General features: G+C 45.5%; 1 protein-coding gene across 3 annotated transcripts in view; it reads left to right on the forward strand.

Annotated features, from left to right (window-relative positions):
- The first annotated feature begins 335 nt into the window (after positions 1-335).
- Positions 336-26,094, forward strand: part of UBP1 (upstream binding protein 1) — a 67,837-nt gene continuing 42,078 nt past the window's right edge. Inside the window, exons 1-2 of one of the 3 annotated variants that reach the window (XR_006576903.1) lie at positions 336-1,053; positions 23,317-23,468. Coding sequence is in view for 2 of the 3 variants with exons in the window: in XM_045005239.1 (XP_044861174.1) it covers positions 941-1,053; positions 23,317-23,468 (265 nt within the window). In the remaining variant the exon portion in view is untranslated. The remainder of the gene's footprint in view (positions 1,054-23,316; positions 23,469-26,094) is intronic. The other 2 variants (XM_045005239.1, XM_045005240.1) reach the window with 2 other exon arrangements.

The raw sequence follows: 26,094 nt of genomic DNA on the forward strand, positions 1-26,094 counted from the left end.
GGGTTAACGCAAGCGCTGTTGGTGCAGGTACGTCCCAAATCAGCGCCGCCAATGAGGGCGGGCTATAATATAGGCCACCAGGGCGACAACAGTTCCCAGCATGCACCAAAGGCTAATCGCGAGCAGGCCCCGCAATGCATGTTGGGTTTTATAGTCACTTCTCCCGGAGTCGCTCGCAATTGACGTCGCGAGGCGTGGGGCACTGCCTTTTGATTGGCTACCGCCTCCCTTCGAGGTCCTGATTGGACAGTCCTGCTGCCAGCCAACCAGCTCCAGCCAACCGTTCCTCTCGCTATGGCTAAGCCCCGCCCCGGTAGGGGATCTGAACGGGGAAGGGGAACTAGCCGCCCGCCATGTTAGTACAGGTTCTGTAGCCGCGCTGGAGCGGAGACCCCGGCAGGGCCCAGTCCCCGGAGCGCCCGACAAGCAGCGGCGCCGCCGCGTCTCTCAGCGGGGTGCTCGGAGCCCGGCCGGGGAAACGGGGACAGCGGCAGCGGCGCCGGGAGGGAAGCGGCGCTGGCGGCCCGGGCTGTTCTCGCCGGCGGCGGGTCCCCGTCTGGGCTGTAGCCGGCGGCGGGTCCCCGGGCAGGGGGCGGTGCTGCTGCCGCTTCTCCCGTGAACGATGCGGCACCCGCCGCTGGGCTGGGTCGGAGCTCGGCCGGCGGCGGCCCCTTGCTGTGTCCGGGCCGAGGCCGCCGGGTCCCGGGCCCCACGCGGCGGCCGGGCGAGCGCAGGATGCTGAGAGCGGCCCCGCGCCCTGGTGCTGCTGCCGCGGGGAAAGGGCCCCCCCGGGGCTGAACGCGGACTCTCCCCTTCCTCTCCCGGGCTCTCGGCGCCTCCCCCGGGCCCTACCCGCCCCCGCCGAGTCACCGCCTCCCACAGGAGTCGCGGCGGCGGCGGCGGGGCTGCTCCTCCCCCCGGCCGGGCCGCGCGGCGGAAGATGGCGTGGGTGCTGAAGATGGATGAAGTGATCGAGTCTGGGCTGGCGCACGATTTCGATGCCAGCCTCTCCGGCATCGGGCAGGAGCTGGGGGCCAGCGCCTACAGCATGAGGTACCCGGGCCGCCGCGGCCAGGCAGGCCCCGCTACGCCGTCAGTGCTGCCCCCACAGCCGCCGCGACACTCCCGGTGCCTGGCCACATGTTGGGCACCAGCCCAGCGTGTACCCATCGCCCCGCTACGGGAGGTGGGCTGGGGAGCAGCCAGATCCCGGTCCCTTCTTCCTCCAGCACGTGCCCAGCACGTTACTCCTTCGTACAGAGACGATACCCCCATAACGTGTAGTGGGGTGGGGACGCGGACGGGCAGATGGCACCGTCTACAGTAGCCCGTGTTTGCAGAGACTAGTACTGGGTTGCTCTGAGCCTCTTGTGCAGCTTAGCTTTAAACGTTTCCAGGGATGGGACTTTCTAATAGGGAATGTACCCAGGTTGCAGAAGTCTTTCCAAAGTGCAGATATTCTTGACATAAGCGCTGCTAGTTTTAGATCTGTGTTCTTCCCTAAATCTGCTTTTCTTGTTCTTTTGCATCCTTCAGGGTGGTAGTCTGTCATGTTTCCCAAAATAGATGTTAATGAAAAATTAGTTAAGTGGTTTTTATTTAGTTAACTATCTAATAACTTTTATTGCTCTTCCATGAGCTCTGATAGTCAGCATTCTTTCAAGCATGGTAGCTAGTTGTACTTTTATTAGGCAGCTCATCTTTTGTTTAATAATGGTGACTTTGAGTCGCTGTGCAACCTAAAATAGCAATGGCTTTTATTGTTTTTTTTTCTATCATGACACTTTTCCAATTCATACCCAATTTTACAGTCTGTTCTCATTAGGTATATTTTCCCATTATGGGTTTCCAGGTGTTCTTTTCCACTGAAAGTGTTTAAGGTGCCCATCGCTATGGCATCTGGGTGCACTTCAAATTTAAAAGTTTATTTAGAATAAATAGATTATATTCCACCTTCCTTCCTTTACTGGTAACACCAATCTAGCTAACCTTAAAGGACAAAGATGGAGTAGTGAAAAACCTAGCCGTAGGCTCAGTGCCAAGAAGTTCCAGAACCTGATTGGGAAAGCTTAGCTAAAGAGACAAATCTCATATTGGGCAGTAAAGGTAACGAGGCGTGAACTTGGACATGTATCCAATAGGACCTAATTTCAGAGGCGGGGACTTGCTGTTTAAAATGCTGCCCTTCTGTGCACATCATCTTTGGACCAGACAAAGCATTTTCATAATAACAGATGACATACTGGTGCATAGGTGATAGCTGGCTACTGAGAACTGGATTTTATTCAGTTTAAGGTTTTGTCAAGTAACAAGTACCGTGAATTTAGTCCACAAAAGAATTGGTATCAAATACAGTATGTAAAGCACAACTGTTTTATATACTCTTGGTAGCTTACTCTAATCAGTTTGGTGGCAAAACTGAGCATTAGCTGAAGCTTCTGAGTGGTCTTCGAAGTCCAAGTATTCTAGTGTGTATACCTTCCAAGATGATTCTCATTTAATTCACTTACCTGCACTTTTAAAATAGCGATTTTTGTTAAAGGTCTGCCAATCTGACAAATTAGATACTCTCTTTTATTATTAACTTCACAGGTAGCTCATTCCCACTTGAGATTGTTGATATATATTCACTCAGCTCTCCTGTGTGGGTAGCCCATCTTTCTGACCCATTCTCTTTATCTCAGTCAAGATCTGAGATGCTTCATTTCATGGGAATGAAGTTGTGTGCCAGGTGGTGCAGGGCCTGCAGTTCTTGCCTGAGCTGTTTTTATAATCAGTTATTTTCGTGAGGTTAATTTTTCTTCTTGTCCATTTCTTTATTTTTCTTAGTTTTTTTTTTTAAATTATCATTTATTTCCTCTAGCTTACTAGTAGGCTAGTTGCTAATAAAACTCTTCTCTCAGGTATGTTTTTAAACACTTCTTGTTCCCTGTAACCAGTCTGGCTATCATTAACTCATTCTACTTTTTATTTATTTTTTAAAATCATTGTTCAGGCTTCCTCTCAAATGTCAGCTGATTTTATACACCTGTTTTTGGAGCATTTTCTTTGTTTTATTTGAAAGAAAAAGTGTGGTTAAAAAAACAAACTGACTTTTGAGTAGTCATGTAAAATGTGTTGTTTCTTCTGGTTCTTTATTATCTAGCTGAGGAATTCTGATCTGAGCTTTGTTTATGATGCCTTTCCTTCCATGCTTATAGATTTTAATTCTTCCTATTGCATGGTATTGTTTCTTAGCTCCAGTACTGCTGCACCCTGTGAATCCATTCCTTACTATGCGAATGCTCCTCTTTTCTCAGTCATGTCTTCCTTTGTGTTTGGTACCCAATCTGAGATTTTGCTGTTTATAGATGATATAAATCATGGTCTCATAAGAAGTTATCACTCAAATAGTAGCCATAGCAGCAGCACTTAAAACATTTTTAAATTAAAAAAAAAATGTGCAAGTTGTAAATTGCATGTAAGAATCTAAAGTCAATATTTCACATATTTTTAGGGTTACAATAAAGCACAAACTAAGTTATTTTTAGATAACCTATGGGCAAAAACATTAGCACTATTTTGCAATTTTCATCTGTAAGCATGTGGTCAAAGGAATTATCTAATTGGGATTGTATTATTCTTTGGATAAAGTTCAGAGTAGATTACCCAAATACGTTGGGGTTTTAGGTACCAACAACAGATATGTTAGGTCTTGTATCTGCATTAGGACATAGTAGGGTATGATTTGGGTTAATGATGGTGACATAAATGGAAAAAATAAAAGCAAGTGATGGAATGTAAAGAATGTGACCATGAGTCTATTCTCTTGTGCCTGTTTTTGTATGAGCAGTCCAATATTTGTAATCTCTGGAAGGAAGTGACAGAAGAATGTATTCATCTTTTGAAAAATAGGCTTGCTATATAGAAATAAACTTCTAGATCATATGTCCATGCTCTGTCTCTCTAAAGGAAGACTAGCATGTGCTTCCTGCCCCACTGCCAGTCTTTAGTGTTTGGTGACCTGAACACTATTTTTCTATGTGGGGATTCTCACCCAAGTTGATGGTCAGTTTATGTCCCGAAGTATAAGATGTCAGCCAGACCAGCATTTCTCCAAATAGAATACCTGTGGATGTCTGTTAATCAATGTCGATTTTAAAGGGATGCTGTCAACCTGAAATTGACTAATTTTAAAATGTTCAGGTTTTAATGATACTCTTTAAATAGATCATGAAATTTAAAAATATATTTAAAAACATCTTTTTCTGATCATCTGTTTAAGTGTCTTTTATGCTACAGAGAAACTAACTCTACATATGAAACACTTGATGTGTACCTAGTGCTGTTAAATGTGCAGAAAACAAAACAACCCCCTGAACCGGAGAGAGAAAAAAATCAAATATTTTTTGCTAAGTTCTTTCAGTGATGGTAATTTTGGCTGTTACAGGTAACTGTACTAGCTATGACACTCACAGAAACATGACATTAAGTGCTTTTAAAGTAGGTCCTGTCAAAGTTCATGACCAAAACCAGTATGGTTCCGCAGCCCTGTGAAAAATACTTAATCTGTGTATTCTGAAAGAGGGTTAACGTAATCCAGATGCAGTAAACGTGGTTCTTTTGTGGCAAATGAGTGTGTTTTTTGTGTTTTTTTTAATAAGGCATCAAATAGTGAAGGCTGTGTCAAGAGAAAGTGTTCATCTAAGAAACTATTCACTTTTTCTGTGGTGGAAAGATAATTTTTTTCTTTCCATATCATGAGCGCCGTGAGCCTTCATTTAAATTAAATCAGATTACTAATATAGTTTTTTCATGTTTTATACTTAGCCAGTTTTGAAAAAACTCTTTCGGTTTAAAAACTGCAGTTTTCAGTATTCATAAGTTACCTGCCAAAATATGGCCTACCATTTGGGGATTTGTATATTTAAACTCTGTAACTGAGAGCCAACAATAGCCATTAACAGTGAGCTAGAAAAAAATCATGTAAATGTATGTGGGAAGTAGGGTGACTAGATGTCCTGATTTTATAGGGACAGTCCTGATGTTTTGGGCTTTGTCTTGTATAAGCTTTGTGACAAAGTTCTTCCTCTACCTTGGTGGGTCCTGCGCTTATTGGCAGATTTGCTCACCTCAGTGATCTTCCCCATAGTCTGGGTCAACTTCTCCTGTGTCTGATCAGGAGTTGGGAGGTTTGGGGGGAACCCGGGCCCACCCTCTACTCTGGGTTCCAGCCCCGGGCCCTGTGGATTGCAGCTGTCTATAGTGCCTCCTGTAACAGCTGCATGACAGCTACAACTCCCTGGGCTACTTCCCCATGGCCTCCTCCAAACACCTTTATCCTCACCACAGGACTTTCCTCCTGGTGTCTGATAACGCTTGTACTCCTTAGTCCTCCAGCAGCTCTCCCTCTCACTCTCAGCTCCTTGTGCCTCTTGCTCCCAGCTCCTCACATGCACTTCCTCTCCTCTGGCTCCCCCTTGCCTGACTGGAGTGAGCTCCTTTTTAAACCCAGGTGCCCCGATGAGCCTGCCTTGATTGGCTGCAGGTGTTGTAATCAGCCTGTCTGCCTTAATTGGTTCTAGCAGGTTCCTGATTACTCTAGTGCAGCCCCTGCTCTGGTCACTCAGGGAACAGAAAACTACTCATCCAGTGACCAGTATATTTGCCCTCTACCAGACTCCTGTACCCCACTGGTCTGGGTCTGTCACAGCACCTATTACACTCCACCCCCTGTCCTGATTTTTCACACTTACTGTCTGGTCACCCTAGTGGGAAGTGTAATGCTTGTTAGTTAAATTGCTACTATTCAAAACTGTGTGTGCAGTAGAGAAACTAAGGTTTTGTCTACTTTTGTAAATTTACCAAAACAGCTATTATGAAATAGTTACTTTGGAATAAACCCCATGTGCAGAACTTTATTCTAGAAGTGGATTAAGCTAAATCAGGAAAAAGTACTCGTACTCTGGAACAAGAGTCTTAACACCAGAGCTTATACCAAAATAACTGTTCTCGTATATGCAGCAAAGAGTCCTGTGGCACCTTATAGACTGACAGACGCATAGGAGCATGCGCTTTCATGGGTGAATACCCACTTCGTCGGATGCATGCTATTCTGGTATAGCTATTTCAGTATATTTCCAATTGTAGACAAGCCCTTAAAGGATCTGTTCAGCTTGACTTTGCTGCATCTTGGGAAAGTTAGGAGTGGCCTTGGGGTTGGAACTGCGTCTCTTGGAATTAAGAACCAGAACAAAGAATGGAGGTTGGGGAGTTGAAATTAACACAATCATTCTTTCACCCTGACAGTATCTGAGGGAACTCCTTACAGCCTGGGGTGTTGGAGGTTTGTGGAACTTCAAAAATAATCTATTCCCTTGCTAAACAGAGGCCTTGCAATTGAACAGGATCCATGGACACTAGCTGGCTAGAACTCCCAGTTCTTTTCCCCACTAATGGGGGGTGTGTGTGAGATTGTTTGGATCTCACAGTTGGGGTCCCCCCTCGTGGATTATGTTGATGTCTGGCTGTTTGTCTCATAGCTCTTTAGATGCCCGATAAACTGCTCAAGCTCTGCACTAACAAAGTAAAATATTTAGGTGAGTGATTCAGTACATACTTCTCTTATGTATTTGTGGGCACTGTTACTTTTGACAGATCAAATTACTGTTTAATATAGTTCCCGTAACATTACATCATTTTCTAAACAAACTTGAATCTTTGTCCAGATTTCTTATATAGTTACACACATCAAATTATCTAAGTCAGCGGATCTCAAGCTTTAGCAGCCCAAGGCCCCCCATTTTGATTTAGAAATTTTCAGGGACCCCCAAGCCCCTCGCTAAGCCCCAGGCCCTGCCCTCATTCCCCTCCTTCTCTCAAGGCTCCACCCCACCCCTGTCCCTCCTCTTCCCTGTTTCTTTCTGCACCCTTCTCCAGTGTACCCCGTCCCCGCGCCTCCCCTTCCCACCCAGTGCCTCCTGCATGCCGCTGAACAGCTGTTCCCAAGTGTGCAGGAGGCACAGGGAGAGAGGGGGTGGAATTGATCAGTGGGGCCCCCAGTTTGTGAAACACTAAGTGATCATTGAGTTTTCCTCTTAATATTTTAAAACTTCTGAGCTGCTTTTTTAACAATAGATCAAACCGCTTTTGCACTTCTTTTCTTTAAATATTATATTTTGTGTTTGGCTATTTTTTTCCACATACAAATATAAAGCACAGTTTATATGAATGTAACCTTATTTTTATTGTAGTAGATCCTAGAAGTCCTGCTCCAATTAGGACTGCAGGTTTGTTATACTGGGTGCTGTGCAAAACGTAGACACAATCCGTGTCCTGAAGAACTTGCAGTCTAAAAATTTATGGTATAAAAATGTCATACATAAAACCATATGATTACATATTACGAATACCTTTTTAATAGAATGATAAATGTGTTTACATTTTTTGTACTGCTATAAATTTTTATTTATGGTAATGACCCCAATATTCTAGATCAGCGGTGTCCAACGTTTTTAGCCTGATGGCTGAACACATTTCTAAAAGGTCAAGGAGACATAGTTAGTACTTCAGGACAGATTCTGTTGAACTTGCCTAGCTAGTTCCTATGCCTCCCTCCTTACAACCTGTGATGAAAGGTGTGTGTGGGGAGCAGAGCAGCAGAGTGGCTTTGCATACTGCTTTTCAGTATCCCCGATGGCATTGATCCCATGACCATAACCAGCTGGCACAAGTTGGGGCAGCCAAGTGGCTTCTGTAACCTGTGCTGAGATGGGCAGAGAACAAGGGAGATGTAACTGGTGGCTGTTTCTCTGATTCTCCTTGCTCCTTTTCCTGGATTGCTGTGGGTTGTATGAGAAAGGGGAGCCATCCTTTGCTAGGTGCTCTCACAGGAACGACTATAAGCAGTTCTATGAAGCCCTCAACACGCTCTATGGTACACAGTCTTCTGGGAGCTTTCCCCTCCTGAACTCTGATGGCACTGTGCTCCTTACAGAGAAGACGCAGATTCTCCAGATGGGCTGAACATTTTGAAGCAGTTCTCAACTGCCCCTCAGTCATCAATGATGAGGCCATTGACAAGATGCCCCAGGTTGCAGTCAATGACTCCATGGATGCTTCACCAGAAGAGGACGAAGTGAAGCAAGCCATCAACCAGCTGTCAAGTGGCAAATCCCCAGGGTCAGATGCCATACCAGCAGAGGTGTACAAAATCGGTGGACCCGTGCTGCTACGGAAACTCACTGAGCTGTTTCAGTCCTTCTGGAAGCAGGGATCCATTCCACAGGAATTTAGAGATGCGTCCATCGTGCACCTCTATAAGAGGAAGGGCAATCGCCAGGTATGCGACAATCACCGTGGAATCTCGCTGCTCTCTACAGCGGGGAAAGTTCTTGCACGGGTTTTGTTGAACCGACTGATCACTCACCTGGAGCAGGGCTTACTGCCAGAATCACAGTGCGGCTTCCGCAAGGGGCGTGGGACTATTGACATGATCTTCGCTGCGCATCAGCTACAGGAGAAATGTCAAGAGCAGAACTGTGAACTCTACACAACTTTTGTGGACCTCACAAAAGCGTTCGACTCTGTCAGTCGCCAGGGCCTGTGGAGGATCATGTCGAAATTCGGCTGTCCAGACCGATTCTTACGAATGGTACGTCAATTTCATCGCGGTATGATGGCTCGTGTCCTGGATAACGGTGAAACATCTGAGGCCTTCCCAGTCACCAACGGCGTCAAGCAAGGGTGTGTTTTAGCACCCACTTTGTTTAGCATGATATTCTCTGCCACTCTGACTGATGCCTTTCAACACTGCACTGAAGGAGTAGGCCTGAAGTACAGAACCGATGGGAAACTATTCAATCTGAGGCGACTGCGTGCCATCACCAAGGTGAAGGAAATTGTACTTCGAGACTTTCTCTTTGCCGATGATTGTGCTCTGAATGCTAGTACAGAGCCAGAAATGCAAGCCAGTATGGACAAGTTTTCATCTGCATGCAACAACTTCGGCCTTACCATTAACATCAAGAAGACTGAGGTCATGCACCAGCCAGCTCCCCACACTCTGTACTCAGAACCGTCCATCACTGTAAATGGACAGAGACTTCAGGCAGTGGACCACTTCACGTACCTGGGCAGTACCCTTTCTCGAGCAGTGTCAATCGATGATGAAGTAAAGTGCAGAATTGCTAAAGCCAGCTCTGCATTTGGCCGATTGCGCTCCAACGTCTGGGAACGTCGAGGGATCAGCCTACCAATGAGGCTGACGGTCTACCGAGCAGTGGTGCTTCCAACTCTGCTGTACGCCCGTGAGATGTGGACTGTCTATCGGAGTCATGCACAAAGGCTCAATCATTTCCACATTTCCTGTCTGTGAAAGCTTCTAAAAATCAGATGGCAGGACAAAGTACCCGATACTGAAGTCCTTATCACTGCTGATGAGAGCCCAGACCAGATGGGCCGGACATGTCGTGAGAATGTCAGACGAGCGCATTCCTAAACAGCTCTTCTTCGGAGAACTCGCCCAGGGAAAGCGCTCCCATGGAGAACAAAAGAAGCGGTTCAAGGACACGCTGAAGACCTCTCTGAAGTCCCTTGAGTTTAACATCACCACATGGGAAACCCTCGCACTGAACCTTCCAGCATGGCGCAGCCTCATTCACACAGGCAGTAATACTTCTGAGGCGAGGCGTACTGCTGAGGCTGAAAGAAAGCGTGAGCTGCATAAGTCCAGAGCTGCCCGCACATCATCTACAGTGCCATCACATGTCTGCCCGACGTGTGACAGGACGTTCCATGCCTGAATAGGACTGATCAGTCATCTTCGGACGCACAGAGTCCGGTCATCGAACGAATGAGTTGTTGAGGTCTTCATCGACAACGATGGACGAACATCATCCTCGGCTCAGGCTCATAGCCAGTTGACTTTCCATCCTGCTGTCTCTGAAGCTCCCGCAGCCTGTCAGGGAAGAAGGCAGTGGAGTAGCCAGAGTTACTGTCCTCTCCTATAAAGCAGCAGGGGACTTTCTGAGCAGCTGCAACAGGAAAGGGCCAGGGCTGCTTGCTCTGAGTGCTCCCAACTCTCATCAGAGCTGTTTCTTGGGCTGCAGAGAGAGAAGCTTTGAGAGGATTTGGGTATGTGATGCTTTCTGCCTCCTTGTAGTTATGTGGCTGATTCAAGCACTTACTTTAACATTGCAGAGCTTGGCTGTGGGAGCACAAGTTTTACCTTATCAAATACTCATTAATACATACATTTGTGAGAAGTCACAATTTAGAGCCCCAAAGGCCACAAGTGATCTCTGGACCACAAGCTGGATATCAATGCACTGCATCCTACATAAAAAGTGATGCTTAAAAAGATAGTGTGATCTAAAACGAACAAAATTAAGAGTGGTCAGTCACTTTTAATAATAAAATTCTTGATAAAATGATTTTTTGTTTATATAAATATGACGACTCCCCAATTACTCTGTGGCCTTGGGAGCCAGCTGTTTTCTTCACAGAGGAAGTAGTTCAGAAGGGATTTGTATTTGGAAAAGGAGGTGACCTTGTGGACCAGGCAAGGAAGACATTTCCAGGTGTAGGGCTGGCATAGAAGAAAATAGAGGTCACTGTGAGAAGGATGTGAAGACAAAATTGTCTGAAGCATAAAGTTGGGCATTGTTCGCTTGAAGCAAATATTCAAGCTCTTTGGAGCTCAGCCATTCTGATTTTCTCCATTGGAGAAGAGGCACATTAATAAAAAGTGATGTGAGATATATAAAAACTTCCACATTTTTAAGGTGGTAAAATCTTGCATGCAAAAGTTAGAAGATGTCAGAATTAAGGTTGCCTGTAAGAGGAGTTTTTTCTTGGCAAAAAGTAGAGATTATGACTGCCACCTGTGCCAAAAGTGTAAAGAGTCCAGGGTGGTTAAATCTATGCTTTTTATTGAAATCAGATTTTTTTGTTTACTTTAAATATATTTTTATTTAAAAAAATAAACCTGCTTAAAATTAAATTTGAAATTTTGACTTAGATGCTAAACTTACTGTAATGTATAAATAAAAATATGTTGATATTAAGATAAGCAATCTAGAAGAGAATAATGAAGTGAACCTGAAACCTATAATAGATGGGTGTGTAGTGCCTATTTGATGCATCTTCTCATCAAACATTTACATACTCCAGGAATAAAGCAAATTTTTGAAATTGTAAAATACTTCTGAGAGTCACTTTGCTTCAGCTTCACTGAAGACAGGAGGAGGATCAAAACTAATTCTCCCCCATGACGCAAGATGGAATTCAGAGGATGACTATTGTGAGCTATTAAAAACTTGCCTATGCCGATGAAAACTTGTGAAGAAAAGCAGGACAAAATAGATGGAACTATGGCAGCCAAAAGTAATCAATGTAAGACTGAACATAAGACTGAAGAGAAATGTAGAAGATATGCTAAATATACTGAAACCTGTTTCTATAACTTTGGACAAATTGCTTTATTGCTAATGCTGTTGAAGTTTGGAAAGACCTTCAAGCAACACTGTGGGATAGCCAACAACAAATTTAAATGTTTGTCAGTGAGCAAGCAGATGGAGAAAGCATTTATACCATCTAATTTTCTTGCTGGTATGCACAACACAAAGTACCAGGGTAGATGCCTAACAGCCAAAGAGGAAGATACTGTGATAGATGTGGACATCTTCTAGTCATCCATCAATCATGCCATCCATAATAAATACCCAGGATGGAAGGGACCCATGTTCAAGCAGTACATGTTTACTGCTGAAGTTCTAAATCATGTCTAGAAATACACTGTATCCTGGTTAGCATAAAACTTAGGCCTGGTCTACACTAGGCGTTTAAATCGGTTTTAGGAGCCTAAAACCGATTTAACGCCACAACCGTCCACACTAGGAGGCACCTTATATCGATTTTAATGGCTCTTTAAATCGGTTTCTGTACTCCTGCCCGACGAGAGGAGTAGCGCTAATATCGGTATTAACATATCGGAATAGGGTTAGTGTGGCCGCAATCGACGGTATTGGCCTCCGGGAGCTATCCCACAGTGCACCACTGACCGCTCTGGACAGCATTCTCAACTCGGATGCACTGGCCAGGTAGACAGGAAAAGCCCCGCGAACTTTTGAAATTCATTTCCTGCTTCCCCAGCGTGGAGAGCTCATCATCACAGGTGACCACGCACAGCTCATCAGCACAGTTAACAATGCAGTCTCCTGAGAATCGAAAAAGAGCCCCAGCATGGACCGCTCGGGAGGTAATGGATCTGATCGCTATATGGGGAGAGGATTCAGTGCTAACAGAACTGCGTTCCAAAAGACGAAATGAAAAAGTATTTGAAAGAATTTCTAAGTCTATGACGGATAAAGGCCACAGCAGGGACTCCGTGCAGTGCAGAGTGAAAGTTAAGGAGCTCAGACAAGCCTACCAGAAAACCAAAGAAGCAAACGGAAGGTCCGGGGCAGGTCGAAAAACATGCCGCTTCTATGCTGAGCTGCATGCAATTTTAGGGGGCTGCGCCACAAGTACCCCACCCCTGACCGTGGATTCCGAGGTGGGGGTTGTAATCTCTGCCATGTCAGACGGGGAAGATGAAGATGAAGAAGAGGAGGAAGACCTCGCAGAGAGCACACAGCACTCCGTGACCCCCAGCAGCCAGGAGCTTTTTATCACCCTGACGGAATTACCCTGCTCCCAGCCCTCACAAGCAACTATTCCAGAGAATGACGCCATGGAAGGGAGCTCTGGTGAGTGTACCTTTGCAAATAGCAAACAGTGTTTTTTAAGCAAGCCTTTTTTAATGATTGATTTGCCCTGAGGACTTGGGACGCATTCGCAGACAGTATAGTTACTTAGAAAAGTTTGTTAACATGTCCGGGGATTGAGAGGAAATCCTCCAGGGACATCTCGATGAAGCGCTCCTGTAGGTACTCCAGAAGCCTTTGCAGAAGGTTTCTGGGCAAAGCATCCTTGTTCCGCCCACCATGGTAGGACACTTTACCATGCCATGCATGTAGCAAGTAATCAGGTATCATTGCGTGGCAAAGCATAGCGGCGTATGGTCCCGGTGACTGCTGGCATTCAAGAAGCATGCGCTCTTTATCTTGTTCTGTTATCCTCAGCAAAGTGATATCGTTCAGGATAACCTGGTTAGAAATCAGGAATTTAAGTAAGGGGGGGTGGCCATTTTTCTACTGGGTTCGTGGAATGCAGCAGCTTAAAAAAAACACTTTCCTGCACGTAGCGAAGCGGGGGGAGGGGAGGAGTGAAATGCCGATGATCTTTTCTGTTTGGTCACCGGCGAGGCGATCTTCCCCAAGCTACCGGACAAGCAGTGGGTGGGGGGGAGGGGGAAGGTTGTTGATTAGCAGGGAGCTAGCGTGGTATTAGCCATGCGTTGGGGGGGGAGGGGTAAATCACTGAGACAGTGGCTTACCATGGCCGCATGCAAGCTGAATCCTGATGCCTGGACCTGTGTCTGAGATCTGTAACCCAAGAGTTGCAAGCAGGCACTATTAAGATGAAAAATGCGACCTTGTAGGGAAATCACATGTGCTATGTAAGGTGAATAGTGCTTTTCACTGTGAAAGAGTATAACCATTGTTCTGTAAAATGTATCTTTCTAAATATTTATCTCCCTCATGCAGCTGCAAATATTTCAAGCGTCCCTCCTCCATCCCAAAGGCTAGCACAGATAAGGCGGAGGAAAAAGAAGACGCGAGATGAGATGTTCTCGGATATTATGGAAGTTACACGCAATGAAAGAGCTCATCTGAATGAGTGGAAGGACGTGGTTTCAAATTACAGGAAAGAGGCCAGTGAACGTGAGGACAGGAGGGATGAACGTGAGGACAGGAGGGACAACCGAGATGAGAGGTGGCGGCAGGAAGACCGGCAGGAAAATCAGCGGTGGCGGCAGGAAGATCAGCGGTGGCGGGATGCAACTCTGGGGCTGCTGCGTGATCAAACTGACATGCTCCGGCGTCTTGTGGAGCTTCAGGAACGGCAGCAGGATCACAGAGTGCCGCTGCAGCCCCTGTATAACCACCCTCCCCCCTCACCATGTTCCTTAGCCTCCTCACCCAGACGTGTAAGAACGCGTGGGGGGAGGCTCCGTGCACCCGCCCACTCCACCCCCGTGGACAGCCCAACCAGAAGGATGTCGTTACTCTGAATTTTATTTTTTTAATGGCCTTCTCCATCCCTCCTTTCCTCCTCCCAAAGCACACCCTTACTTCTCTCCCTCTTTTTATAATGAATCAATAAAGAATTCATGCTTTTTAAATGAGTGACTTTATTTGCATAAGTAAGCTGTACTCGAAGGGGGAGGGGGAGTTGCTTACAGGGACTGAGTCAATCAAGGGGGTTGGGTGTTCATCAACAAACACAGCAGTCACACTGTACCCTGGCCATTGATGAAGCTCGTTTTCAAAGCTTCTCTGATGCGCACCGCTTCCTGGTGTGCTCTTCTAATCTCCCTGGTGTCTGGCTGCGCGTAATCAGCGGCCAGGTGATTTGCCTCAGCCTCCCACCCCGCCATAAAGGTCTCCCCCTTACTCTCACAGAGATTGTGGAGAATACAGCAAGCAGCAATAACATAGGGGACATTGGTTTGGCTGAGGTCTGAGCGAGTCAGTAATGTGCGCCAGCGCGCCTTTAAACGGCCAAATGCACATTCCACCACCATTCTGCACTTGCTCAGCCTGTAATTGAACAGATCCTGACCACTGTCCAGGCTGCCTGTGTATGGCTTCATGAGCCATGGCATCAAGGGGTAGGCTGGGTCCCCCAGGATAACGACAGGCATTTCAACATCCCCAACTGTTATTTTCTGGTCTGGGAAGTAAGTCCCTTGTTGCAGCCGTTTAAACAGAGTAGTGCTTCTGAATACGCGAGCGTCATGAACCCTCCCTGGCCATCCCGCGTGGATGTTTGTGAAACGTCCCTTGTGATCCACCAGTGCTTGCAGCACCATTGAAAAGTACCCCTTCCGGTTTACGTACTGGGTGCCCTGGTGCTGCGGTGCCAAGATAGGGATATGGGTTCCATCTATCGCCCCCCCACAGTTAGGGAATCCCATTGCAGCAAAGCCATCCACTATGGCCTGCACGTTTCCCAGAGTCACAACCTTTCGTAGCAGCAGCTTAGTGATTGCTTTGGCTACTTGCATCACAGCAGCCCCCACAGTAGATTTTCCAACTCCAAATTGATTCCCGACTGACCGGTAGCTGTCTGGCGTTGCAAGCTTCCACAGGGCTATCGCCACTCGCTTCTCTACTGTGAGGGCTGCTCTCATCTTGGTATTATGGCGTTTCAGGGCAGGGGCAAGCAAGTCACAAAGTTCCATGAAAGTGCCCTTACGCATGCGAAAGTTTCGCAGCCACTGGGAATCGTCCCACACCTGCAACACAATGCGGTCCCACCAGTCAGTGCTTGTTTCCCGGGCCCAAAATCGGCGTTCAATGGATAGAATCTGCCCCATTACCATCAGGATCTCCAAAGCGCCGGGGCCCGCGGTTTGAGATAATTCTGTGTCCACGTCCTCATCACTGTCATCGCCGCGCTGCCGTATCCGCCTCTTACTCGCCTCGGTTCGAAGGTCCTGGTTCAGCATATACTGCACGAGAGTGCGCGAGGTGTTTAAAACATCCACGATTGCGGTATGGAGCTGAGCAGGGTCCATGCTTGCTGTGCTATGGCGTCTGCACGGTTCACCAAGCAAAAAAGGCGCGAAACGGTTGTCTGCCGCTGTCAGGGAGGGAGGGAGGGGTGAGGCTGTACCCAGAACCACCCGCGAAAATGATTTTTGCCCCATCAGGCACTGGGATCTCAACCCGGAAATGCCAAGGGGCGGGGGAGGCTGCGGGAACTATGGGATAGCTACGGGATAGCTACCCACAGTGCAACGCTCCAGAAATCGACGCTAGCCTCGGACCATGGACGCACACCACCGATTTAATGTGTTTAGTGTGGCCGCGCACACTCGATTTTATAAAATCTGTTTTACAAAACCGGTTTATGCAAATTCGGAATAGTCCCGTAGTGTAGACGTACCCTTAGTGTAAAGTTAGTTAAATATAAATTGCAAAGCAACATGTGGTTTACTGGTCTTCTATGAAGTTATGGGTTCTTTCAATGTGGGCATGGTTTCCAACCCCCATTCTGCTTTAAATAAAACCTGTGGGAATATTCAGTCTTAAAAATCGTGAGTGGTAAATAGCATTGCTTCCTCAATTATTGTGGAGAAAAATTTGAATAGCAGTTAGTCTTAAAGGTGATTTGTAAAGCTAAACTGAATTCATGCATGGATGTATACTGAATGCCACCACTAACCAGAGTATGGAAGGCTTATTCAAGGAAATAAATTTAATTTACCTTGGAGAGGCTGGGGGGAGAAGAAACTTCCTTCTAAGTATCTTCTGTGTTTTGTTTTTAAAGCTAAGCTATTAACCTACACCTGTACTGTCTGGCTGCTGGAGGCATTCAGTTTATATTTTCTGGGTTTAACTAAATTTTGGTTTGATTTATACAGTTCACCTTTCATTGTTTAGAAGCTCTTTGCCACTGGTAAGCATTGGTCCCTGGATTCTGACATTGTCAGCACCAAATGCCAGATTCTCTGGCTTCTAAAAATTCCTCAGCACAAAAAACAATGTAGTATATATTGAATTTTAAATAGTTGCCAACTGATATATCTCAAACAGTCGTATATTGTTAGTACTGCAGGTAGAAAAAAAGATGTTTAAATGATGGTAATTATCTATTGGAACAAATAACCGAAAGTGTGGTGGATTCTCCGTCACTTGAAATCTTTAAAACAAAATTGTCTTTTTAAAAAAGAAACTGTAGCTTAATCAGAAGTTATGGGTTTGTTGTAAGAATTATGGAGTAAATTTCTGTGACTTGTGTTATGCAGCAGATCAGACTAGATTATCTGGCCTTCAGCATATTTGAAATAATACATCTTTTCCCGAAAGGTGCTTTCCACTGTATGTAGACCATGTGTATGTGAGCAATATTTTAACAATGGCACAAGTTGCTACCTTGCAACAATATTTTTTTTAAGTATGTCACCTCTAGATTCTAAAATTATCTGAACTTTTTCCAGTTCCGAGTGTGAGGTTACGGTTACCTGGGTATTGTTGTTTTTGCCTTCCATTTCCTCTCAAAAGGATTGCATGGCTTATGGAATATTCTTGGGGATTGTTGGGCAGATGGCATCTCTCCATGTGGCTTCAGCTTTTAAACAAATGGTCTAAAGAAATCTTGAGTTAAACGTTTTCCATTACAGTAGAACCTCAAAGTTACGAACACCTTGGATACGGAGGTTGTTTGCAACTCTGAACAAAATGTTACAGCTTTTGTTTAAAAAATTTTTACAACTGAACATTGATTTAATACAGCTTTGAAACTTAACTGTGCAGAAGAAAAAATGCTGCTTTCCTTTTATTTTTTTTAGTAGTTTGTATTTAACACAGTACTGTACTGTATTTGCTTTCGTTTGTCTCTGCTGTTTCCTGATTATGAACTTCCGGTTCCAAATGAGGTGTGTGGTTGACTAGTCAGTTTGTAATTCTGAGGTTCTACTGTATTTCCTGTCATCACTTTCTATTCCTTTTCTTTGTCTGGGGAAGGCTTTATATACCTGGAGCTTGCTGTTTTAGACAAGAGTCAGCAGAATTTACTAAACACTTAAGTGAAAATACATGCTTGGTAGCTGCATCCATACTGAGGGTGGCCTGATGAGTAGGAAGATTCACCTCCTAGGGTACGTCTACACTACGGGACTATTCCGAATTTGCATAAACCGGTTTTGTAAAACAGATTTTATAAAATCGAGTGTGCGCGGCCACACTAAACACATTAAATCGGTGGTGTGCGTCCATGGTCCGAGGCTAGCGTCGATTTCTGGAGCGTTGCACTGTGGGTAGCTATCCCGTAGCTATCCCATAGTTCCCGCAGCCTCCCCCGCCCCTTGGCATTTCCGGGTTGAGATCCCAGTGCCTGATGGGGCAAAAATCATTTTCGCGGGTGGTTCTGGGTACAGCCTCACCCCTCCCTCCCTCCCTGACAGCGGCAGACAACCGTTTCGCGCCTTTTTTGCTTGGTGAACCGTGCAGACGCCATAGCACAGCAAGCATGGACCCTGCTCAGCTCCATACCGCAATCGTGGATGTTTTAAACACCTCGCGCACTCTCGTGCAGTATATGCTGAACCAGGACCTTCGAACCGAGGCGAGTAAGAGGCGGATACGGCAGCGCGGCGATGACAGTGATGAGGACGTGGACACAGAATTATCTCAAACCGCGGGCCCCGGCGCTTTGGAGATCCTGATGGTAATGGGGCAGATTCTATCCATTGAACGCCGATTTTGGGCCCGGGAAACAAGCACTGACTGGTGGGACCGCATTGTGTTGCAGGTGTGGGACGATTCCCAGTGGCTGCGAAACTTTCGCATGCGTAAGGGCACTTTCATGGAACTTTGTGACTTGCTTGCCCCTGCCCTGAAACGCCATAATACCAAGATGAGAGCAGCCCTCACAGTAGAAGCGCGAGTGGCGATAGCCCTGTGGAAGCTTGCAACGCCAGACAGCTACCGGTCAGTCGGGAATCAATTTGGAGTTGGAAAATCTACTGTGGGGGCTGCTGTGATGCAAGTAGCCAAAGCAATCACTAAGCTGCTGCTACGAAAGGTTGTGACTCTGGGAAACGTGCAGGCCATAGTGGATGGCTTTGCTGCAATGGGATTCCCTAACTGTGGGGGGGCGATAGATGGAACCCATATCCCTATCTTGGCACCGCAGCACCAGGGCACCCAGTACGTAAACCGGAAGGGGTACTTTTCAATGGTGCTGCAAGCACTGGTGGATCACAAGGGACGTTTCACAAACATCCACGCGGGATGGCCAGGGAGGGTTCATGACGCTCGCGTATTCAGAAGCACTACTCTGTTTAAACGGCTGCAACAAGGGACTTACTTCCCAGACCAGAAAATAACAGTTGGGGATGTTGAAATGCCTGTCGTTATCCTGGGGGACCCAGCCTACCCCTTGATGCCATGGCTCATGAAGCCATACACAGGCAGCCTGGACAGTGGTCAGGATCTGTTCAATTACAGGCTGAGCAAGTGCAGAATGGTGGTGGAATGTGCATTTGGCCGTTTAAAGGCGCGCTGGCGCACATTACTGACTCGCTCAGACCTCAGCCAAACCAATGTCCCCTATGTTATTGCTGCTTGCTGTATTCTCCACAATCTCTGTGAGAGTAAGGGGGAGACCTTTATGGCGGGGTGGGAGGCTGAGGCAAATCACCTGGCCGCTGATTACGCGCAGCCAGACACCAGGGAGATTAGAAGAGCACACCAGGAAGCGGTGCGCATCAGAGAAGCTTTGAAAACGAGCTTCATCAATGGCCAGGGTACAGTGTGACTGCTGTGTTTGTTGATGAACACCCAACCCCCTTGATTGACTCAGTCCCTGTAAGCAACTCCCCCTCCCCCTTCGAGTACAGCTTACTTATGCAAATAAAGTCACTCATTTAAAAAGCATGAATTCTTTATTGATTCATTATAAAAAGAGGGAGAGAAGTAAGGGTGTGCTTTGGGAGGAGGAAAGGAGGGATGGAGAAGGCCATTAAAAAAATAAAATTCAGAGTAACGACATCCTTCTGGTTGGGCTGTCCACGGGGGTGGAGTGGGCGGGTGCACGGAGCCTCCCCCCACGCGTTCTTACACGTCTGGGTGAGGAGGCTAAGGAACATGGTGAGGGGGGAGGGTGGTTATACAGGGGCTGCAGCGGCACTCTGTGATCCTGCTGCCGTTCCTGAAGCTCCACAAGACGCCGGAGCATGTCAGTTTGATCACGCAGCAGCCCCAGAGTTGCATCCCGCCACCGCTGATCTTCCTGCCGCCACCGCTGATTTTCCTGCCGGTCTTCCTGCCGCCACCTCTCATCTCGGTTGTCCCTCCTGTCCTCACGTTCATCCCTCCTGTCCTCACGTTCACTGGCCTCTTTCCTGTAATTTGAAACCACGTCCTTCCACTCATTCAGATGAGCTCTTTCATTGCGTGTAACTTCCATAATATCCGAGAACATCTCATCTCGCGTCTTCTTTTTCCTCCGCCTTATCTGTGCTAGCCTTTGGGATGGAGGAGGGACGCTTGAAATATTTGCAGCTGCATGAGGGAGATAAATATTTAGAAAGATACATTTTACAGAACAATGGTTATACTCTTTCACAGTGAAAAGCACTATTCACCTTACATAGCACATGTGATTTCCCTACAAGGTCGCATTTTTCATCTTAATAGTGCCTGCTTGCAACTCTTGGGTTACAGATCTCAGACACAGGTCCAGGCATCAGGATTCAGCTTGCATGCGGCCATGGTAAGCCACTGTCTCAGTGATTTACCCCTCCCCCCCCAACGCATGGCTAATACCACGCTAGCTCCCTGCTAATCAACAACCTTCCCCCTCCCCCCCACCCACTGCTTGTCCGGTAGCTTGGGGAAGATCGCCTCGCCGGTGACCAAACAGAAAAGATCATCGGCATTTCACTCCTCCCCTCCCCCCGCTTCGCTACGTGCAGGAAAGTGTTTTTTTTAAGCTGCTGCATTCCACGAACCCAGTAGAAAAATGGCCACCCCCCCTTACTTAAATTCCTGATTTCTAACCAGGTTATCCTGAACGATATCACTTTGCTGAGGATAACAGAACAAGATAAAGAGCGCATGCTTCTTGAATGCCAGCAGTCACCGGGACCATACGCCGCTATGCTTTGCCACGCAATGATACCTGATTACTTGCTACATGCATGGCATGGTAAAGTGTCCTACCATGGTGGGCGGAACAAGGATGCTTTGCCCAGAAACCTTCTGCAAAGGCTTCTGGAGTACCTACAGGAGCGCTTCATCGAGATGTCCCTGGAGGATTTCCTCTCAATCCCCGGACATGTTAACAAACTTTTCTAAGTAACTATACTGTCTGCGAATGCGTCCCAAGTCCTCAGGGCAAATCAATCATTAAAAAAGGCTTGCTTAAAAAACACTGTTTGCTATTTGCAAAGGTACACTCACCAGAGCTCCCTTCCATGGCGTCATTCTCTGGAATAGTTGCTTGTGAGGGCTGGGAGCAGGGTAATTCCGTCAGGGTGATAAAAAGCTCCTGGCTGCTGGGGGTCACGGAGTGCTGTGTGCTCTCTGCGAGGTCTTCCTCCTCTTCTTCATCTTCATCTTCCCCGTCTGACATGGCAGAGATTACAACCCCCACCTCGGAATCCACGGTCAGGGGTGGGGTACTTGTGGCGCAGCCCCCTAAAATTGCATGCAGCTCAGCATAGAAGCGGCATGTTTTTCGACCTGCCCCGGACCTTCCGTTTGCTTCTTTGGTTTTCTGGTAGGCTTGTCTGAGCTCCTTAACTTTCACTCTGCACTGCACGGAGTCCCTGCTGTGGCCTTTATCCGTCATAGACTTAGAAATTCTTTCAAATACTTTTTCATTTCGTCTTTTGGAACGCAGTTCTGTTAGCACTGAATCCTCTCCCCATATAGCGATCAGATCCATTACCTCCCGAGCGGTCCATGCTGGGGCTCTTTTTCGATTCTCAGGAGACTGCATTGTTAACTGTGCTGATGAGCTGTGCGTGGTCACCTGTGATGATGAGCTCTCCACGCTGGGGAAGCAGGAAATGAATTTCAAAAGTTCGCGGGGCTTTTCCTGTCTACCTGGCCAGTGCATCCGAGTTGAGAATGCTGTCCAGAGCGGTCAGTGGTGCACTGTGGGATAGCTCCCGGAGGCCAATACCGTCGATTGCGGCCACACTAACCCTATTCCGATATGTTAATACCGATATTAGCGCTACTCCTCTCGTCGGGCAGGAGTACAGAAACCGATTTAAAGAGCCATTAAAATCGATATAAGGTGCCTCCTAGTGTGGACGGTTGTGGCGTTAAATCGGTTTTAGGCTCCTAAAACCGATTTAAACGCCTAGTGTAGACCAGGCCCTAGATGTATCTTAAGTGATTGCCAACAACCTTTGTTCATAAACATGGGCAGAACAGGAGCCTTCAGATGGATTCTTTTTGTATTTTCTTAGCAGTATTGTCTGATTACCACACTGGCAAGGTAAATCATCTTACCTATTTAGTGTACGTAGTGTATGTACAGTAAAGCAAGTAAAGCAGGCCATGAATTTGATGTTAACTTTGAAGCTTGGCGCCCTAACTTCCTCCAATAATCCTTCTTACTTTCTTTGATCTGCTGAAGTTTTACTCATGACTTGGCCCTTTAAACCTTGTCTATGCTGTACTTCTAATAGAACCTCCAGGAACTTGGTTGCAGCCTGCTTCCAATTTATAATGTAGGTAGTTTCTGTTTGTGTCTGTCTGTTTGGCAGTAATTTCACCTTTCACTAGGAAAGGGACTGTTAGTTTAGGTGCTTGAGATAAGTTGCATTGTGTAGGTGCTGCGACAAAACTCTTCTTACTGCAACTATAATGGCTTTAGACGTTTGAGCTTGGAGTTCTTTGACTTAGGAGTGTGAACCTATAAGCAATATATCATATAGAACTATTGAAGTAGGTATATCTCTTAACCTTGCTTCCCAGATGGAGAAACTGAACCAGAGCAGTCCAGTGACTTCAGAAGGTCAAAGTATATTAGTGGGAGATGAAAGAATAGAAACCATGTCTCGTGACTCCTTCCCCAGTTCTAGACATAGTCTTATCTGCATTGGTAGTTTTGGAAAACTTTCTGTGTCTTGCTTCCACCTGTCCAGCTCCACCAGAGTCTAGAACTAGCAGATCTCATCCTTCTATACTACACAATTTTATTCATACATTGGAAGGGGAAAACAAGTTTTTTTCCATTTTATCAGCTCTCTTTAGTTTCTTAACTTTGAATGATCTAGTCAGTGAACTGAACTAGTTAAATGAACTGCAATGAAGAAAACATTCTCTCTGAACCTGCACAAGAGGCTACTGCTGTCAAAAGCTGATTTAGCACTTCAGCTAACTCTGGTTCCTGGGGCTTGGCCAGTACCTTTGACCAGTTGAGTGGTTTGACTTCCTTTAAAACTTTGCAGAAGACATGTACTGCTTAATATTTTTTAATTTTAATTTAAATAGATTATAGTAACCTATTCTGAGGCCCAATCTATTTTAATTTAAACAAAATCTGATTTAAATATATTTTTTATTTTTTTAAAATTAATTTTTATCCACTCAGCTTTTTTAAAATATTTTTCCCGAGGTGGTGTTGGTGGTTCTGATTTTGCCTTTGTTTTGTAAGATAAATGGATGCTTCTTTCAGACTGACGTTGTGGGATTTTTGTTTCAGTGATGTTTTGGCACTGCCAATCTTCAAGCAGGAAGATTCCAGCCTTCCACCAGACTGTGAGACCAAACATCCACCGTTTCAATACGTTATGTGTGCTGCAACATCTCCAGCAGTCAAATTGCATGATGAAACTCTTACTTACTTGAACCAAGGTTAGTATGTGTCTTCTGCATATGTTGTTTACCATGGATGTAGCTTAATGAATGTTGGGATGCTGAAAAGTATAGGGATGAAAAATAGGAGTGGTATCTTCATCTTTAGAATTTCCATGTGAAAATGAAAGACCAAGAGTACTGGGGGAGGTTTCTGTTTACAGCTTATAGCTTTGTCTGTCAATTTCAGTGACCTCTAGCAATGCTTATGGTATTCCTCTTATGTCTTTCCTGACCGTCATGTATGCCAGTATGTCCGACTCTTGTGACATAGGTCCATTTCAGCAATATAACATGGTCTAAGAGCAGCATGTAAATATGCATGTTTTAAATTAAAAAAAACATTACATCATATTTGCTTTTATCGACATATTCCTTGATGGTAAATTCAAGCAATTTGTATTTAACTAACAATAAAAACCAACAGTTGGATCATTTCTTTGGTCTGCAGTTATATGATGAAAGTGGTCTGGGACTGTATTTTAATCACTTTTGTAATGACATTACTAAAAAGTTACAGAATATAACAGCATGTCTAATGTTAAAGTTGACTTCTGATATCAGTGGGAGCTGGTGGGTGCTTAACACTGTAGAAAATGAGGTAGGTAGGCATCTAACTACAGGCACCCAATTATGAAAATCTTGACCTTGATGTCACAGATATCTACTTGGCATTCTGTGTTCCTGCTTGTGGAGGGATACATAAGCAAATCTTCATTAGGTGAGTAACTCTCAAGACTGCACAGGATGCTACTAAAATAAGGCTTTAGTGACTGCTACATAGGGATCAGATAGGACTTGCCACTACCGATCAGATTTCAATGTTCTGTTCCCATACTTTGGCTTCCTAGGAAGTCTCCTTCTACCTTAAACTTAAAGTCCAAGCACTAGACCACTGGGACAATCTAAGAACAGGTAAGAAGAGGTGATAACAAAATGTATCATGAAACTTCAGCGCTTGGGGCAGAGGAGTTAGAGAAGCCAGCATGCATGCAGAGGGTAGTAACTAAACTTCCAAAAGGTTAAAGTGCACCCAAAACAGTGAATTAATCTTTTAGGTATTATTCTGCAAAAGTATTTTGGTAGCTACAAAGCAGTAGGAGCACCTAAAGCCAGAGAAATCTAAAAATTTAATATTAATTTAAGTTTAAAGGCGAAGGGAATCCTTCTGGGAAGGGAATGTGTGGGGATAGAAAAAATGCCACTACTGAGAGGATCCTCTGCAAGTATTGGAAAAAGATACTGAAATTATTTTGCTTCACGGAAGACAAAGGTCAAGCTTACTTGTATGTAATTAACTAGAAAATCAAGTTTAAAAGACCTGTTACTGTACTAGTATGAAAGTGAAGTGTTATTTCACATTTTAAAGGATACTGTCTGAATTTTTTGTACCTGCGGGTAGCACTCAAAATGAATATAACTAGATTTGGTATAGGTGGGTTACATCACAATTTTTTTTCTTCATGCATTTGACAACATTTTATATATAATATGTTTAATTGTGTCCCCTTTATAGCTGATCAGTTTCTTTTTGTGGATTTTCACCCACCAATAAAGGAAAGAGACGTTATTTTTTAAGAGTATGAAAATGTGACTTGGAAATGCCCCCAAATGGGGAAGGAGACACATGAACAGATGTTATTGTATGAAACTAATTTTAATTAAAATAGAAACAATTCACTAGACGTTAAGGTGGTGTCCTTTTTTAAATATGGTTGGTTAGGTTATTTACTTGGCTGATGTTTTTAATGTGTGTGTGTGTTTTGTTTTTTTGAGATAATTCAAAGGTTAAAATAATTGTGATCTTAAATGGCAATTAACCAGGGCTCAGGCATCTGTGTAACAATATAGGTTACTGTCAAGTCTTGGAAAGCTATTTATGACTAACGTATATTTGAAAGGTAAATTCTGAATGTTCTATCTGTGAAAATATTTACAAAGTAACACATAAAGGTAGATGTCCTTGCAGCCCTTAAGTACTTTACTGTCTGTGTCACTTATAGGAAGCCAGTTAGATTACTTGTCATGCGAGTCTCACCATTTTATCTAGTAGCCTATGATGGAAAGATCTTCTAGGGAAGTCCTTTCCACTAAACTTCACCAGTGAGTAGGCAAACTTGGGAAGTTTTTCTCTTGCTGAGCTTAAGGGAAGAAATGCTGCCGTAGTAGATATTTTAAAAATAAAACATATAAGTCAGGGGTTCTCAAACTGTGGTCCACGGGCTCCATTCAGGTGGTCTGCGGATAGTTCCCTTTAAGGTGCATGCCTGGGCAGCCGCACATGAGAGAATGAAGGGTCCACCTCCTAATTAATGGAGCTGCGCAGGAGTGGCTCCACTAATTAGGTGCCTGGACCCTGGAGAAGACACACATGTAAGGTGAGGTGGTGGCCTTGTGGCGGGAATAGAGGGTAGGTGGGAGGGGGCAGTGGGGTGAGAAGAGGAGGGTGGGGGAAATTGGGGATGTGCAGGGCTCTGGTGGCCAGAGAAAGAGGCAACTTTCCTCAGCTCCAGGGCTGCGGCTGCCAGGGAGAGATGGCCCTCCTTCCCGGCCTCAGCTCTGTGGCTGCTGTGGTGGGGAGTGAGCCCCCTCCTTCCCAGTCCCAGCTCAGGGGTGCCACAGCAGG

The sequence above is a fragment of the Mauremys mutica genome, chromosome 2 (genome assembly GCF_020497125.1).
Source record: "Mauremys mutica isolate MM-2020 ecotype Southern chromosome 2, ASM2049712v1, whole genome shotgun sequence".
Lineage (NCBI taxonomy): Eukaryota > Metazoa > Chordata > Testudines > Geoemydidae > Mauremys > Mauremys mutica.